The 17,129-nt window shown below is 36.4% G+C and overlaps 1 protein-coding gene across 1 annotated transcript in view; it reads left to right on the top strand.

Annotated features, from left to right (window-relative positions):
• robo2 (roundabout, axon guidance receptor, homolog 2 (Drosophila)) overlaps positions 1-17,129 on the top strand; it is a 134,369-nt gene that overhangs the window by 84,372 nt on the left and 32,868 nt on the right. The window contains exons 18-21 of the mRNA XM_088919966.1: positions 4,297-4,339; positions 10,457-10,584; positions 11,095-11,376; positions 12,360-12,485. Of these exons, the coding sequence (XP_088776092.1) occupies positions 4,297-4,339; positions 10,457-10,584; positions 11,095-11,376; positions 12,360-12,485 (579 nt within the window). The remainder of the gene's footprint in view (positions 1-4,296; positions 4,340-10,456; positions 10,585-11,094; positions 11,377-12,359; positions 12,486-17,129) is intronic.

Below are 17,129 nucleotides of genomic sequence, written 5' to 3' on the forward strand. Positions count from 1 at the left end.
CTCCAGCTGTTCCTGTTTTTCCTGCCATCAGTCTCGTTTTCTCATTTCCTTTTACTCTGAATCTTTGGGAAGAAAATCATACCAGAGTAACCCTTCCAATGACAGGACTGTTTGCCTCAGACCATCCATTCCAAGTTCATGGGTATTATGAATAAAACTGTTTCTTCATGATTGTTTTATATTTTCCTCTATGGAAAGGTGAATGGTTATTATTCCGAATTTAAGAGGTTGCCCCATTCTGTCCCCAGTGAATTGCACTGCTTCCTATAAAATATAGCATACCCTTCCATCCTGAATATCTATCCTGAATAATTACACGTTTTCTAAGATAAATCTGTTATCCAGTGCCCAAGGTGGACAGTTTCTGTTTAAAATTCTGTGATAGTTTTACCATTCCCAAAAATTCTCAAGATATTTTGTAAAAAACAATTAATGCATATATGCATGAAAATCTTAATATTTAACTTTAAAAAGCAATTCAAAGATTATTTGTCTATTTCATACTGTATACAGTACAAATGTTAAGTACAAAATAATGTTTATCCTTTTTATCCAGTGTACAAGTGTTATTCTATACACAGAGCTGTGCACATTTACATTAACTGTAGCACAGCTGTAATGCATAAGAATTGCATTGAATCAGAAGGTTCTGAACCTGTTGACTATACTTTATCGCCATAATCAATGCTGTTTGTTTGTAGAGATGGGTAAAGGACTAAAGAAAACAAACAGGAAGTATTTTCCAATTGATCCAGACTTACAATACATTCTATGTCTTTCTTTGCCTCCTATTAATGCCATCTTTTATAATAAGAGGCACTCCTCCTGTTACTTATAGATGCTTAAAATTTCCAAGTGCTGTGAAAGCCATTAAAACAGTACTTTCTAGCCCTTTAGTACAACCCAATTCACTTTAGATGGTCAGTTTTGATAAATTTGTATGATTTTGAAGTTCCAAACACACAAAAACAAGCATTTAGAATTGTAAACTGTCCAACAGACATTACCCAAATCTGCTTATTTTTTTCATGAAATCACACAGAGGATTTTTTACATTTAGCCACTTTGCATTCTAGAGAGCCCATGCTGTTATGAAGAGACAAGGGTGTGCACTTGGTTTGAGCAATGAAATGCAGATGGATTTAGTTCGCCACATCATCAGGTTTCCTATGCTCAGCCTAATCCCTTGCCCATTTCGATTTGCACGTTTCATTTGCTTTCCAGTTCCTATTTATTTCTCAAATACTACTGACTCTTTCAATCCTAAATGAGAACATTTCACAGTTTCCTTTTTGCACATCTTAATTTTTCCTTTTGCACCAAATTTCCCATCTCCATATCATCCAGCATTGTGCCATTCCCGTTGAATGGTCCAAACCTATTAATTAGAATAATTGGATATATTATGTGCAAATTTAACACATAATAACATAGATTGCACTTTTGGGGAGTTTAGGAGTCTTCAAAACTTTTTTATGCAAGATTATACAATATATATTTCTGTACAGTACATGTGCAAACCAATAGAAATTTGATTGCAAGGTAATTTCACTTTTCATATACAGTATAAAACAGAAATGTTGCTCTCTAGGAATGGTTTGGAAATGGTTAATGTATGTGTGTGGATGGGGGGAGTCATGGGGTATTTGTAAGTTAGAAAATGTCATAAATAAAAATGAAGCAAAGAGAGAAGGGAAAAATTATGAGATGTGCAAAATTTCACGTACTGCTCCTAAAACTGTCAAACCAGGAAGTGTGAATCATTTGACAGAGTCATCCAGAGGAAGGTGGAATATTTGATGGAATTTTTATATGCTGATTATCTGCTCCCTGTTAATGCTTATTAAAAGGGATTAATCTGTATTCATATTTGAGAAACTGCTTATCAAGAAGAGAGAACGAGCACATCTAGGCAACATTAAAGTTCTCATTTGCAGTGGAGAAATGTGGCTGAGTAAAGATAGGGACATCTAACACTGTGCTGGGTGGGCCTACTGGCTGGAAAATGTCAGATCCCTGCACTCTGTTGTTTTCCCTCTGAATTCTGGGGTGTCTTTGGAAAAGAAATGCCTAATTTCAGAACCTCTTATTTTATAGTTTGTCCTATTTATTTGTCTTTATTATTGTTACTGTGACTACTTTGATGAACAGAAATATCTTACCGTGTGAAGAAATACTTTAGGAAAATAGACATCCATTATATGTGGTCAACAGGGTGCCTCAAATTATAGTTATAATGGAACAGGTTACTTCTTTACTGTTCATGTAGATTAAGCAAAAACACCCTAATTAGGCACTTCCAGAGGCAGTTTTTCTGAATGCAATTTATATATATATACAGTAAATAAGCAATATGCAGTATTTATGTTATACCAATACTGAACTTACAGAATTAATCTTTACATGAATCATCTTTAACTCCTAATATGAATATTTTCCACATTGATTGCATTTTAAAATGTTTGCATACTACTTTCCAGAAACCATGCCAGCAGTTTATGTCTCAATACCTGAACAATGTAGGGGTCGCAAATATTTAAAGTTCAAATGTATTAAATTCCCAATTCCCATAAAATGGTTTTAAATCTTTGACTTGCAATTTGATTAAACACTCTCAACAGAAATATTAGTTTACATGAGCATATACAGTATCTTTATTACCCTCGTGCATCATCATAATAAAAAATATTAACTTTTTGCATTTTACCTAGACTTTGAGAGATAAATACAAAACATTTTCATTAAAAGTTTATAATGTTTAACAATTTTAACAAAGTGACATAGGGTTTTCACATTCAATCTACCAAGAATAGAGTCAATTATATTTGTGTTTTTAGTTAATAAACAATATTTTAAATTAAGTGCAATAACACTATTCAGAGAGCATATGCAGTCATGGACAGATACAGTATGAGCACTTTTATATCACCAATTGTTCATGAAAATGAAGGATTACATTTTAACATGTCCCTATGCACGTTTGCAGCAAATTCTCAAATATTTCTATTTCACACTTGCACACTGTGACAGTGATGGAAAAAGGAAATTTCCGCTTAGGTAGCATCATGGTAAAAAAAAAAACACAGTAAATGTTGTTTTGCTGAGGAAGGTGTGGGAAAAATGCTGACCTTGTTAGATATGAGCTGTTGCCTAAAAAGAAAAGAAATTAGGAGGCTGAAAGTCTCCAGCAGCATCCAAGGCATTCCTGTCCCTGTCTGGCAGAATAGCTGATTAAGCCAGCAGTGATGAGGCAGTTGTGTCTGTTGAATTGCTCCATGCGACTCCATTGACCCTGTCACCCTCCAGTAGCATGCCTGGAGGCCTGCAACAGATACACAGCCTGGTACTGGCAGCTGTGTGATAAGGCAGGCAGGCTGACAACAAGAGATGACTGCTGCATTTTAATACACTTCTGCCTTCATAAAATTTTTAATGTTTTTCATTAAAAAATAAACAGTTGCTGTCTAAGCCCCTGGGGGAGGCAATGCCTGGGACTATTTTTTCTTTTTGCCCATATCTTCTATTCAGTGGCTTTTCTTATTTAGGTTTGTTCTGGCACTCACAAAGAATACTTTCAAGAATACAGAATTCTGTAATTAAGCTTAAATGTTGTGGGGTTGGTATGAAATGCTTAAGAACTGTTATGGAAATGCATTAACGCTTGAAGAGTGTTAATGATAAGTCTGCAGTCCCACCCCATCCCCTTCTTGCTGCAGATGGGTTTGATAAAATTCACCATGCTTTATTATTCTGATCACCCTTTCACCCACAAGATCATTTTCATATTGTAAATATTATGCTCCAACTTGTACAATGTAAAAAGAATCCAACCTCAGCAAGTGAAAAAAAGTCTTTGTCAGCATGTGTGGAACAAATGTACCAATCATTGCTCTTCCATTTAATTTTTTTCTCCACCTGCTGATCTTAAAATATATATACAGCATATTTTCTCAAAAGCTAATGTCATAACTGAGTTTTTTCACAATGCAGTATTAATACACATGCTGTTTCTCTAATATCTTACTTTGCCAATGTTAATGTTTAATTCTGATTAAAGTTTTCAGACATTTTTAAAGAACATTGCGAAATGAATTTCACTTACTGATCACTTGGTGACCTGCCCTAATGATCTTTATGTCCCAATTATTTAGGTTTGCTCAGAATAGTCATGTGGTAAATGTGGCAATACTCATATTCGTTTTGAAATGTTTTGAAAACCTTTAGAATTAAACATACTGATATTTATCGGCAGAATATTTAATATTTGCATTTTCTCTTTTCTTCCTGGAAATGAAGTCACCTTTCAGCGTGTGGATGGAGGAATGATGAGCAATGGAAGGTAAAAGTAATTCTTCTTCTATTATTGATAACTGTACTAAGATACTGTATTCAAACAATAAGAGGTGGCATACCTGTTAGATTAGCCCTTCCTCTTCTGGGTCATCAAATTTCAATTAGTGATAAAACAGCTAAGAGAGATAATAGTTCAGATGGGTATCTGCGTCAGCATGCGTAGGCTGCAAAGGAACAAGTAATAGGTTTATTCCATGCTGAAAAATATTGAAGAAGGCTCCACGGCCGAAACGTTGTGTTTTCTTTCTTCTTTTTTTCAGCATGGAATAAACCTATTACTTGTTCCTAAGAGAGATAATGACTAGCTGGTAATTTTAGCCATGCTGTTATATTTCATTATGCTTTCAAGATTATTTAAGTTCTCACTTTACAGTCATATTTATACACCCTCAGGCAAAGCACAGTCCTTACGTTTACCTTAATAACCGTGTCTCTGACACATCACTGTAAACATGATGAATTGAACCTGGCTTGCCACTTCAGGACTGATAACAGTGCTGAACTCATGGTATGTCTCTGCCTGTATTTTGTTTTCAAGAAAGTACAGCAAGATACAATGAACAATAGACACAGAAAGCATTTAAAAAGGAAAAAGACTGAACATTTTTTAACTCAAGAGAGAGCATCTGACAAGTGCTGTAACACTGTCTGCCCTAATGAAATGCATTTTAGCAATGTTTATATCTGTAAGAATAATTATGATCTTGGGTATTTCAGTTAAATTTTCTCTTTCTGTTATAGATTGATTCAGGACAAAACTGAACCCTCAATCTCTTGTCCTGCAAAATTCTAAAACCACCATTACAAATAAATACTTTTTTTCTATTATATACCATTAGATTATAAATACAAAACTCCCCATAACTGTTATTTACAATCAGTTGCACAGATCCTGATGTGATGAGTTCCCTTGTCATCCCCCATCCTGTAGATTGCAGTACAGGAGTGCTGCAATGTCTAATGATGTAAAAATAATCACTCAGGGGAAAATCATTCCATCAGAAAAATTCCATTCTGCATCTTGTCTTCTCATTTGACTGACACTAGTTACTGACTCAATAAGTGTGTTCATGGACACCAGGGATTATATCCCCAGGGTGTATATTTTTTAATGCACCTGGGTAGATATATCCACTGAAGATAGAAGACACCCGCAGGATCCTAATAAGAGCTCTGACCCCTCAAACAGCAAACAGCTGAGCTGCTTGACAATATTTAAAGCGGTTTTTATTATTGATATGGGTGAAATATCAAAAGGAAAGTAAAATGTAAATAGAAAATCCTGTCATACATTATTCTAAACACTTGAGATTTAGCATATACTCATGTGTGTCCTGGCAGCCCTCAGTGGAGTTATTCTAGTTCTCATGCCTATTGCCACTGAGCGTTTTTAAATGATCACCTACATTATTTTCATGCTATGCCTGTAAAATGCACATTAGTTGAAATTTTTATTATTTAAAGTTGATTTAAATACAGTGCATTGCTCAATAGCTGTGGTGTTAGTGCCCCCATTTTTCTCACCTTCATGCAGCTTCTGTAATGTCCCATGAGAATTCCATGATATCCCCCCCTTCATCAACAAGAAGAAAACCATACATTTTTTAAAAAACAAGTGTTCAACAGTGCCAAAAAATCATTAATTGTAAAATAAGAATCCACTATTCTAATGATCTATCACATATACACTTTTGAGACATCAAGCCCAGATGTTTCATATCCCCCATATGCCAAGAAAGAAATTAGTCACAAATATCAGAGGAAATGTGTTCATTTGTTACAGACAATGTTTATTGCATTAATTAGACAATAGCAAATGAAGTTGCTGTTGTTCACTACTCCTCATTGGTTGCTGCCAAATTTCTCTGACTGAACAATTACACTTAATCGATCACAAAATAAATGATTCATGGAAGATGAATAGGATGTGGATTGATAGGCCTGGATTCTGCAACTTTGGCTACTCAATTGAAATTGATAAAACCTGATAACAGGCCCATACATCCTCATCTGTTTTCCTTTTGCCAATATAGAGATTGTAATTAGGACCCAGTAATAACTTCCTATCTCTCAGCTAATCAATATTTTAGCAAAAGGAGATTAGGCCTAATGAGAGCTGGTAGATTTGTGGAGCAAGCCAATGAATCTTGCTGTTACTGTTACCATGGAAATTCATTTACCTCCTAGGAACCTGAGGCTGACAGAAGGCTATGAATCTAAATTTAAAATGTAAATTTGTGTTCAGACATGCTTTAAATGCCATTTAATGTGCAAGCTTTTAGTGTGCACGTTATTTCAAAAAGCCATAGAGTGCCATTAACTCTTATGCTTTATGAAGCTTTTTATTTTTTTCACTTTGTTGTTAGTTTGTTTTATGTTTTCCCTTCAGGCATCTTATTTTTGTTTGAATTTATTTTCAAAGATGAGGGAAGAAAAGCCTTTAGATTATGCTTTTCTAGGAGCAGAATATTTAGAATAATGATTGATAACTTGAATGCTTTTGGAAAAGGTCTACATACAATGCTTTCATCTGAAAATAGGGGAAATTACCTAACGGATTAGGCAAATTAATTTTGGGTTTGGTCACATATTTTTTGTTCTTCTCCTGGTTTTGTTCATAATGATAATGAAAAAGCTATGCAGTAACAGCAATATTCTTTGGAAAACCTTATATTAAATCCATTAATTAAGATTTTAAAATGTATTCCTGCCTTTCATAGCTTGGTGTCTGTGCCATTATGACAGAATCAGAATCAGAAAACAAAAGAGCTTCTTCAAGAAGGCTACCACAGCCAAAACTTGTCTCTTTTCTTTTATTTTCAACATGGAATTAACCTTTACCTGTTCCTTATTACCTATGTGTAAGAAGACCGGCTCAGGGACGCCAAATATGTAAATGTTGCCATAGCCAAAATGTAAATGTAGTGGCTCTCTGAAGGCACCAGTTCTGTAGGGTTTGGGCATTTACTGTGACAATTATTAATTGTAGCAGTAAATCACAAAATTGATTCTTGCGATGGCTTTAGAATCCAACCATGCGACATAACTCAAACAACGCACACACACAGGTACTAATACACGAGGATACATTTATTAATACATAGAATATGCACATAAACCTAACAGATCTTATCGAGAGGGTTATCAGAATACAAAAGATATATATTCAGTCAGTTACGAAGTGTTACACATCAAGAGGACATACGTTCAGTATATCATTCATTAAGACCGTTTCGTAAATGAACTTGGTTATAACTTCTACATTAGATACTCAAAACAAGTACATAACTCTTAGGAATTAAATTGATATCAACTGGTTGGGATAACAATTGAATTCTCGAGCTGTAATGCATTGAAGTTGAATACTCATCCAATTTCTGGGGATTCATATCTCCTGCAGGCACAAACAATCAGCTGCAGGCTTGTTGCTGTCCAATCCGCGCTCTCTGGCTCCGTGCCAGGCTGTGCTGTGCGGCTTGCGACGATGCGCTGCTGATGCTCACTGACCGGCTAGTTAGTGTTGGCTTTAACTAGCAAAGTTTGTGCACAGGAGAAAAGATGACTGTGAGTCCCAGCAATTCAGGAAGAGGACCGGTTCGTTCCTGATGAAGAGCTAGTTCTGAATAGTGATTCAGCTGTCCACAGTTCTAACCTGTTCACAAGGCCTGCTGCTGGTGCTAACCTCGGGTGTCCTCTGGTTACTCTCTGGCAACCTCCGCTCTAGACTCTTAGAACAAAGGAAAGTTCTGGCGCTCGGACACACTGGCCGTTCCGTGGTTGTCCGGGCTGAGTCTCAGGATGGTCAGGAGGGGCGCTGCGAGAATGTCCTGCCCTTGGGAGCCTTCTGCTCCTGGGCTGTCCTGCCCTGGAATTCTCCTTTGAATTCCCTTTAGAAAAGTCCACAGAAGTCCACTGAATCCCCTCCAGAATCTTACTGAATCTCTCAGGCTCTCTGTGTTGCCTGTTTTTACCTGGAGGAACTTCAGCTCATTGATTGGCTGAAAGTTCCATTGGCATCAGAGTCCCACGTGGGTTACTCGGCCCTACCAGTCCCTGATTGGTTGATCAAGGTGAGATATGAGTCACTTACTCCTGACACCTAGGAATGCAGTCCAGATGTCCATCTGGCACTCCCTAGACAGATAGGCGCCAATGGATGACCATTGATCATGATAGCCAGGCTTAGCTAAGTGCATCCCCGTCTGGGAGCTTGTTCCTTATCAAAAGAAAACATCCTAAATCAGCCTGCATGAATACTTTCTCTGTGGCTGCACCACAGAGATGGAGGATGAGATGGGGCCTCCTTTAGGACAGCATACCAACGCTTAATTCTGTCTTATTAACAAGCATTGCCGCTACATATGCATGCTGACGCAGCTACCTACTTGAACTTCTTCAACCCACTGTTAATTTAGTTCTTGAATTGACCAGGGAAGGAAGTAACATCAGTTTGTTTTTTTCAGTGTTTAAAACATTTTTACATTACTGGTCATCAACCAAGACAATAGTGTGTTGTTTCATGCAACATGAAGAACAAGAACTGTTTATCATTGCCTCCTTTTACAGGAGCAAAAGATACATGTTGGATTTTTATTGTATATCTCATAGCACCAATTTAATACTCGTACCCAATATTCTTCAATGTAATTATCCTTCTAAGAACATTTTCAAAGGTAGAAACAAGGGTGATCTGTTCATTACATGACATACATAAAATCAGCTCACTACTAATAGCCCTGGTGGGTAAATGCTGTTTAGCAAAGTCGTTTCTTCAGTTCAGGTGCAGTTTATGTTCAGTCAGTGTACAGTACACAGACTGTCTGTCATCACCATGGCAGCCTGGAAGCTGACAGGTGCTTATTTAGGATTCAGAGTTGTGTGATATTAGCCTATAGGAGTGGAAGTGGCTGATACAGAGCCATCAGTTTGACTGATTCTTCCCCTGAGGTGCCATTTTATCATTCAAATCCTAGTTGGGGGCTCTTAGCTTGTCTGTCCTATTTCAGTCAAAAAGAGTTCATCTGAATTTCAGCTAAATTGCTTCTCATTTGAATCCATGGATTATAAGGCAATTTGTAATGTGCCTATTACTTTTGAATATCTCCAGACTCTGGAATCCTCTAATCCTTTTGAGTGCAGATTAGGGAATTCTGACCACCTGTATTTTTGTAATTGGCAAGATACCTAGTAAATCCCAAATGGGATGTAGAGTGGATAATCATAAAGGCATACAACCAGAAAGATTATGAGAGAGAGACAGAATCCCACAGAATAGAGGAACGCTAAATTATTTTAAGCATATAATTGCAATATACAACAGCCATGGTAAAAGTTCAGTGAAATACCGGGTCCAAATCCAGTCGTCTACAGGAAAGAATAATTTTCTTTTAGCTCCAAATTTCCCTTAACTTTTTAAGAGTTTTTAAAAGCTGATTTGTTTTTTTTTTTATTAGTTTAGACATCTATATGTAAAAAAATGTTCGGTTTTCATTTGTGTTAGGTGTACTTAATTTTTTTTTAATCAATAATACAGCTTGTAATTGAGTAGAAACTATTCTCTTACAAGAGAATGTTAAACATGAGTAACAAAAGAGTTTCATTATAAACATCTGCTGTGCCAGTAATTATAGGAGTGATAGTAAAATATCTTTAATTTTGTGAAACCAGTCATCCGGTTTAAACTCCTAATGGCCAATTTCATGGATTTCTTCTCCCATGGGTTAGACCCAACACCTGTTAAGATCCATAGCATTGTATAATTCCCTCCTGCTCCCACAGGTTTGGGGATTAATAAGTATCAATTTACCAAAGAGCCTTCAGATGGGGTTGTTCTAGGTTACTGGTGTTCACTATGGGAAATGCTCGAATGCATCTTACCTTCCTGTATCCCAGGTGAATGCTAATAAGGCATGATACTGTAAGTTTTATGAAAATAGAAGCTATGGTACTGGGCAGTAGCATGAGCCAGTGTGTGTGTTCTTTAGCCTGGAGAAATTACAGCATTTTGAATCTCCAGGGATCAGTGAACATTCCCATTCTTGGCTGAAAAAGCAGAAAATGTCTTGTTAGTCAATCATTAAAAAAATATATTCTCCTGTTGTAGCCGTCCAGGTCTAGTCAATGCAAGTGATCCCAGCTACCCCTGGCTAGCAGACTCTTGGCCTGCAACGAGCCTTCCAGTCAACAGTGGCACCAGTGGACCAAATGATCTTGGAAACTTTGGCCGTGGAGGTAAAGGATAACAGCATCTTCTTGTCTAATGACATTTAATTATATTTCTGAATTCAGGGGAAGGAATATTCCATAAGGACATTTTAATTTCTTAATAGATTAGTATGTACACATTATATACATTTATATAAATGTAAATTCAGTCCCTTTGCATCTATAATCACTGGGATGTTGGTTCTAATAACTTTCTATATCATTTGGAGAATAAAAAGAAAACTTCTTGTTTTGCATAACATTCTGATTGTCATTCTTTGCAGTCACATATACAGAGAGAGGAGATAAAAAATGGTATAATGCAGTCAGACGTGAAGGACAGGCACACGTCCCGTCACAGATGCTGATAGCTAAGCGAAGGCTGTACATCATTTTCCCTCCATTGGTTCATGGACCTTGTCTCAGCTGAAATGCACACAAGCAGACTGACACGTTTATTTTTCATCCGAAAAGCCTTGATAGTCCTAGTGGCCTCCGCATTATTGCTTTGCCTCTTCCTCCTTGTTCTATTCACAGATGTGCTGCCTTCAGTGCCAGGCCAGGGAGACAAAACAGGAACCATGCTCTCCGATGGCGCCATCTACAGCAGCATAGACTTCACCACCAAGGCCAGCTACAACAGCCCCAGTCAGATTTCACAGGCCACCCCTTATGCCACCACACAGATCCTTCACTCCAACAGCATCCACGAACTGGCTGTAGACCTGCCTGACCCCCAGTGGAAAGCTTCTATCCAGGCCAAACAGGAGCTCACAGGACTGGGCTACTCACTGCCTGATAAAAACTCCTGCAACAACAGTAAGTGAATCTTAACCCATCCTGCCACCGCAGAGGGTTAATTTGAGCACATTTATCACTAAAGCATGCTAATGACGTGGTAATGTGACATGGGCCTAAACCTTTCACCTGCTAACCTTTCATCAGGTAGAACAACACACACACACATCAGATCCTGTCAAGTCCAGTTTTATTAGAAGCGTAGTACATTACAGTAGAGCTTGTCTAATGTGTTTTCTGAAGTGTGCTGTGAGTGGATCATTTGCTTTTGCGTGATGAAACTCTTGGAATGAAAAGTGCGGTCTCACATCCAGTGACAGTGCCAGCAGATTTACATTCACCCTTGCAGTGTCTTTGGAAGAAATCTGTAGATTAAAGTACTTTATTGCTGTTACTGTTTTGCAGACTGCAAGACAGCAGTTCAATTAGACAGCATTTGAAGGCAAACAAAGAAAACAAGCTTTACTATGCAAATTACACTAAGCTATTGTTTTGTTTTATTCATAATTGAACTTAAAATGATTTATTTTTTGAGTTGAATGTATATTATTATTTTTTTAAAGATATTTTAAAAGCTTTTAGGAACTCAAAACTTTTATTTAAATTGAAAACTCACAATTTTCTTTCTAGCTTTTTAGCTTCCTCTAATGTACTGTCAGTATAAAATTAGATCAGCTTTGTACAAAGCAAACTGTAATATTGCATTTTTTCTGAAATTAATTTCATTAGAAACCCTAAGATGTGTCCAAAACATATTGTGTTTCTTATTTTAAATTGCATATACTGTATATGTAACATGTATACAGTTGATGTACTGTATATAGTGTATCACTGAAAATATTTTTATCTAAAGGATTTAGGTGACAAGGTTTGGGTTCCCAGAAAAGAAGGCATGATTTCCACAGCTCTGGTTCTGCTTTAACAGCTAACTGCATGGACTGCATGTGCTTGTGCTTTGAGCTAATCACCTGACACCACTGTGATTTTTGCCCTCTAACCCTTAGCACTACTTTTCATTCCTGACTACCGATTGGCCGAAGGATTGTCTAATAGAATGCCACACAACCAATCACAAGATTTCAGCACCACCAGCTCTCACAACAGCTCAGAAAGGAGCAGCAGTCTCTCAGGTTGGTTTCACGGTTTGAAAACTCAAGTCCTTCTGCTTTCTACTTACCTTTTATCAGCAGTATGCAGCCAGCTTGAACTTTTTTATTTTTATTGACGTACTTACTGTTGCATGCTCCATCACATTAATAACCTCTACATGAACTGGGAATCAGTATTAATGACCCCTCCCTCAAACTGCTTTGCTCTAACATTTTAATGCCTCTCAAAAAGTTTTTTTGTCCACAGGTATGAAGAAGAGTACCAACAGCAATATTTCTTCTGACAAGTTTTACATTTTGTTTTCCCTTGTTGTGCATAATATTAAACAACACAGTTAAATGTTTTTTAACTTAAACTAGCACTTCTTTACCCTATCAAACATTATAAATATTGTCTTTTGTTTGGATTTATCATTATTACATTAGGACATTGTGCTGTAGGATTTCCTGTCCTTGAGATGAAACCTTAAACTGCTTAGTTATTGAAAACTCATGGTAATTTTTGAAAGAACAGAAATGTTAAACCCAGTCTTCTGTACAAATTTAACTCAAGACTTGCACATTCTGGCTTACATAAAGTTCTCCCTTAATTCAAGTGGTGAAGCATTGTCTCTCTTTTCTGTGTAGTCGGTCTGCTGGCACAGAATGACTCCCACAAGGGTGCTGCACTTAAGTGATGAAAATATTCCAATATATAAAGAATTTTGGAATTCTTTGTAATTAAAAGTGCTATATAAATGCAAGGAATTATTCAGTTATTGAAGTTCACAAATGTATTGGTGGATAGATAGAGTAATTGCTCTTTGGTAAATGTGACAATTCAGGAGCCATTTTTTTCATAAATCACGGGATATGCACAGACCATTCATATTCCTCATCTCTTTTCCTATTAAATTTATGAAATTGTATTGTTTCTGGGGCTTGTCCAAGTGTTTACTCCAAACTTAAAGTAGCCTTAATGTGGAAAATGGGATTCCGTTTTGGCGGGTTTTGTTAGTGGGTTCAGGAATGACACACAGTTTGTGCACAACTTTAATATAAAAACTCTTTGCCTTTTGAGTCAGTGAGATCATTTCCCATTTTATTTCTAATGGTTACTGGCTACAATAAAACCCATGTACTGAGAATTACAATGTCATTTATAGGACACAGGAGCCTCTGTGTAATCTAGTTACAAGCCAGTGCTTTAACTGGTCTTTAATCCAATACATAGGCAGCCATTATGCTCATGAAGCAGATATTATAGCTGATCTAGAGTGGCTATTTAATTTTGCTTCTGCTTCCTTAAGACTTCTTACAGGTTAAAAAGTCACATTGCTGCCTGATTGTGGAAGTAATAGAGGCCCTGATTTCATTAAACTGTGCATTAATCAGGTTCTCTTGCTTGGGGATAGACTCCATTTCTGAAGACAGGCAATCTTCATTGTAGAAAAAGCTTCATGTAAAGTGGTGTGGATTTTCCTAACCTGCAGTTAAAAAATGTATCCTAGTGCCATCCATGAGTCTTTACAAACATGAAAGCAGAATAATAAGGTCACTCTTACTTACTCTGCAAATTATGCAGGGAATTGTTTTTGGTATGTACAAAAAAACTTGTGCACAAACATTGATTTCTGCAAAAACTCCAAATGTATTTCAAATAGCACCTGCACGTGCTGTAAATCTCAGCCAACCAAAGCTTTATAACCTTATTATGTGTACCTCTTGTAATACACTTAATGTAGTGTATCTGAAAATCACAGATTTTGGTGGGAAAACTGACAGTTGATTCTCCCTTTAAAAGGATTTAAACTGAGAACTGAAATTATATATCTTTCTTACATTGCTACTTCCCTTTGCATATTTTAATGATTTATTTACATGAAATGAAGAAACATTTTTACACATGATCTCATCTTCTGTACTCCAAATGGAGTCCACTCCAGAAGAAATTTCAAAATAAGTGTGCTTATAAATGACTGTGTAAACAGATTTTTGAAAGGTTAATAATAATAAAGCTTTCATTGCTTTGAAGGAAAGAAAGAAGTAGCTTAGGTATTTTTTGGCTTTTTGAAACAAAGCATACTAAAAAAAAACATTTTTGTCACTGCAAAGCAACCTAATCCAATAATTGCTGGATTCAGCAAATGTCAAGCACAATAAATATCTATACTCCTCTCAGTTGAGATACACAGAATAATAGTAATGAGTCTGGGAAAGGGAAAAATAAAAATGTTTTTAGTAATTATATTAAGATTTTGAGGGAAGTTGAATTTACTCACTAAAAGCAGATCCCTTGATGCACCACTGAAAACTTCTCAAGTACCAGTGACATGGCAGCTGAAGATACTAAGAAACTAGAATACTCTTGAATCATCTAGTTAACCCTGTTTCTGTTTAAACCATTTTTTTTGCAAAACCAGATGAAAGGCCAAGTGGTTTAGTGGTCACAGATGATGACAGAAAAGCAATGCATCTTTCCTTAACTTCATTATAGTTGGTGGTTTATAAGTTGGTGTTTCTTCTTTAAGATGTGTCACTGGTTATCCATCATGTCTAAGGCTGTAATGCTTGGAAGGATCTCACAGCTAAGAACAGAAATATAGTCTATTTTAAGATAAATATACACTCACTGGCCAAAATATAATGAATACCCCTGAATAATGTGTTGGTCCAAGTCAGAACATTTTAAACAGGACATTACATTTATTTCACAGAGATCTTAAATATTTGCAGCCTAATTCAATTTTCCTGCCTTCATTGAGGACATAAGGAGTGTAATACCACAAAGGACATGCTTCACAAACCAGCCATTCATTGTGAATACATTGGGAGAGTCTATTCATTTTACTTGGAGGTTCCTAATATTTTGACCAATGACAGAACATGGGGATTTCTTCAAGGATTAATTTTTATTGAATCTAATTCACATAGCTGCTCTAACATGTGAGTTGGTATCACTGGAATAGTAAGCTCTGACAGCATTCTTTACCCTTCCTATGCCTGCTGCCATTCAAGATTTTCAAGACAGAAATGAACATTAGGGAAGAGTTATTGCTTCCAACAATGCAGAAATTCCAAACAAGTTTAGCAGAACTGTTCAAAGTAGATGGTTCACATATCAAAATTATTTTTCTGTAAAAAAGTTTCAGGAAAAATATTAATCTTAATAAACCACATCTGAAATAAACACAGTTTCAATAGTGAAATGTTAGTCAAAGAACACAAGTGCAAGCTAATTTCATTCAATAATTCAAAACACTTATTAATATAAATGTTTGTGAAAAAATACACAGTCATGTTGCTTTCAAGAAGTGTCTAGATAAGATCATTGGATCAATTAGCTACTAGTAATCAAAAATCCTAAATGGACCAAATGGCCTCCTCTGTTCACAACCTTTCCAGTTATCTCATTTTCTAATGAATAATTAAGGCCTGTCTTGAAGACCCAGTATACAGGCACACATTATACTATGAAGCTACTGTCAACTATTATGGCATTTGAAATAATCATGGATTTTCTTTTACATTGTAAATTATTATTCTATACTTATACATTATCCACCCTTCTATTTTCTAATCACTTTATCCAGTTCAGGGTCACGAGGGAGCCGAAGCTTCAGCTTGGCATACAAGGTGGGGTACACCCTGAAGTACAATATTGATGTTCTCCCCCCTTCCAGAAACTAGAGTTTTTGGTATCAATCATTTCATGTACTAGGTAAACATGAGCTACCCAAAGGAGAGTTTCAAATTAGACATCAGGGAAAAAGTTACTTAAAATCCTTCTTAATTTTATATATAGGTTTTGGTCGATAATTAACTTTGGAATTACATTTCTAAAATGTCAGAAAAATAAGAAAATGTGTTTGCCTTAATTAAAGGGTTCAATATTAATCTCAATTCCAACTGTAATGTAGTGAGTGCTCTTCTCAAAAATTGCTCTCTTAACATTCTTAACAACTTTGTGAGGAGTGAGGAGTTGCTGAAACTGCATGTCTCACCATGAAAAGCTTATCTGGCTGGCCTAGGTCTCGAATATTTTTGTACAGTCTGCCATAAGCATCAGTTTGTACGGGCATATGAAAGTAATAATTTTCCTCCTTCTGCACATCCTCCCTGTCTGGTCAGAGCAGCTATGTTGCAGGAAGTAATGAGTCATGTTCTAACAAAAGGCAAGTGATGTCTTATTTGTGTAACTGTCTGTTGCACTTCTTCTGATTGGCCAAATGGGGTGAATACTACCAAGAGGGAACTAATGACATGTATATGAATATTCCTCCTCCAGCCTCTGCTGCTGGTGGGAGATTTTACATGTTGTAAGCCACAGACCCAGGAGATAAGAATGTAGGGCTGGAGAGTAAGACAAATCTCCATAGCAATGAGACAAAGCCACCAGCTGCAAATATGGAGAGAACAAACAGGAGGTATTAGCCTCTGGCAGCATCAGTTTGTAGTACAATTCTGTTGAAAAAGTGGAACAAAAAAAATGAAAAATGCTCTTGGACAAACCTGTGGTGAAACAAATTATTGTAACAGACTATAAATCTCTAGAGCTCTAGAAGATGGTAATATCATTTGTAACACTAAGGCCTAATGTTTGAGAACACACAAACATAGTGAACTAGGAAAAACAATCTGAATTGGTGTTGACATTTTATTTTCTTTTTTATTTATATCTGTAAG

The sequence above is a fragment of the Atractosteus spatula genome, chromosome 7 (genome assembly GCF_055471065.1).
Source record: "Atractosteus spatula isolate fAtrSpa1 chromosome 7, fAtrSpa1.hap1, whole genome shotgun sequence".
NCBI lineage: Eukaryota > Metazoa > Chordata > Actinopteri > Semionotiformes > Lepisosteidae > Atractosteus > Atractosteus spatula.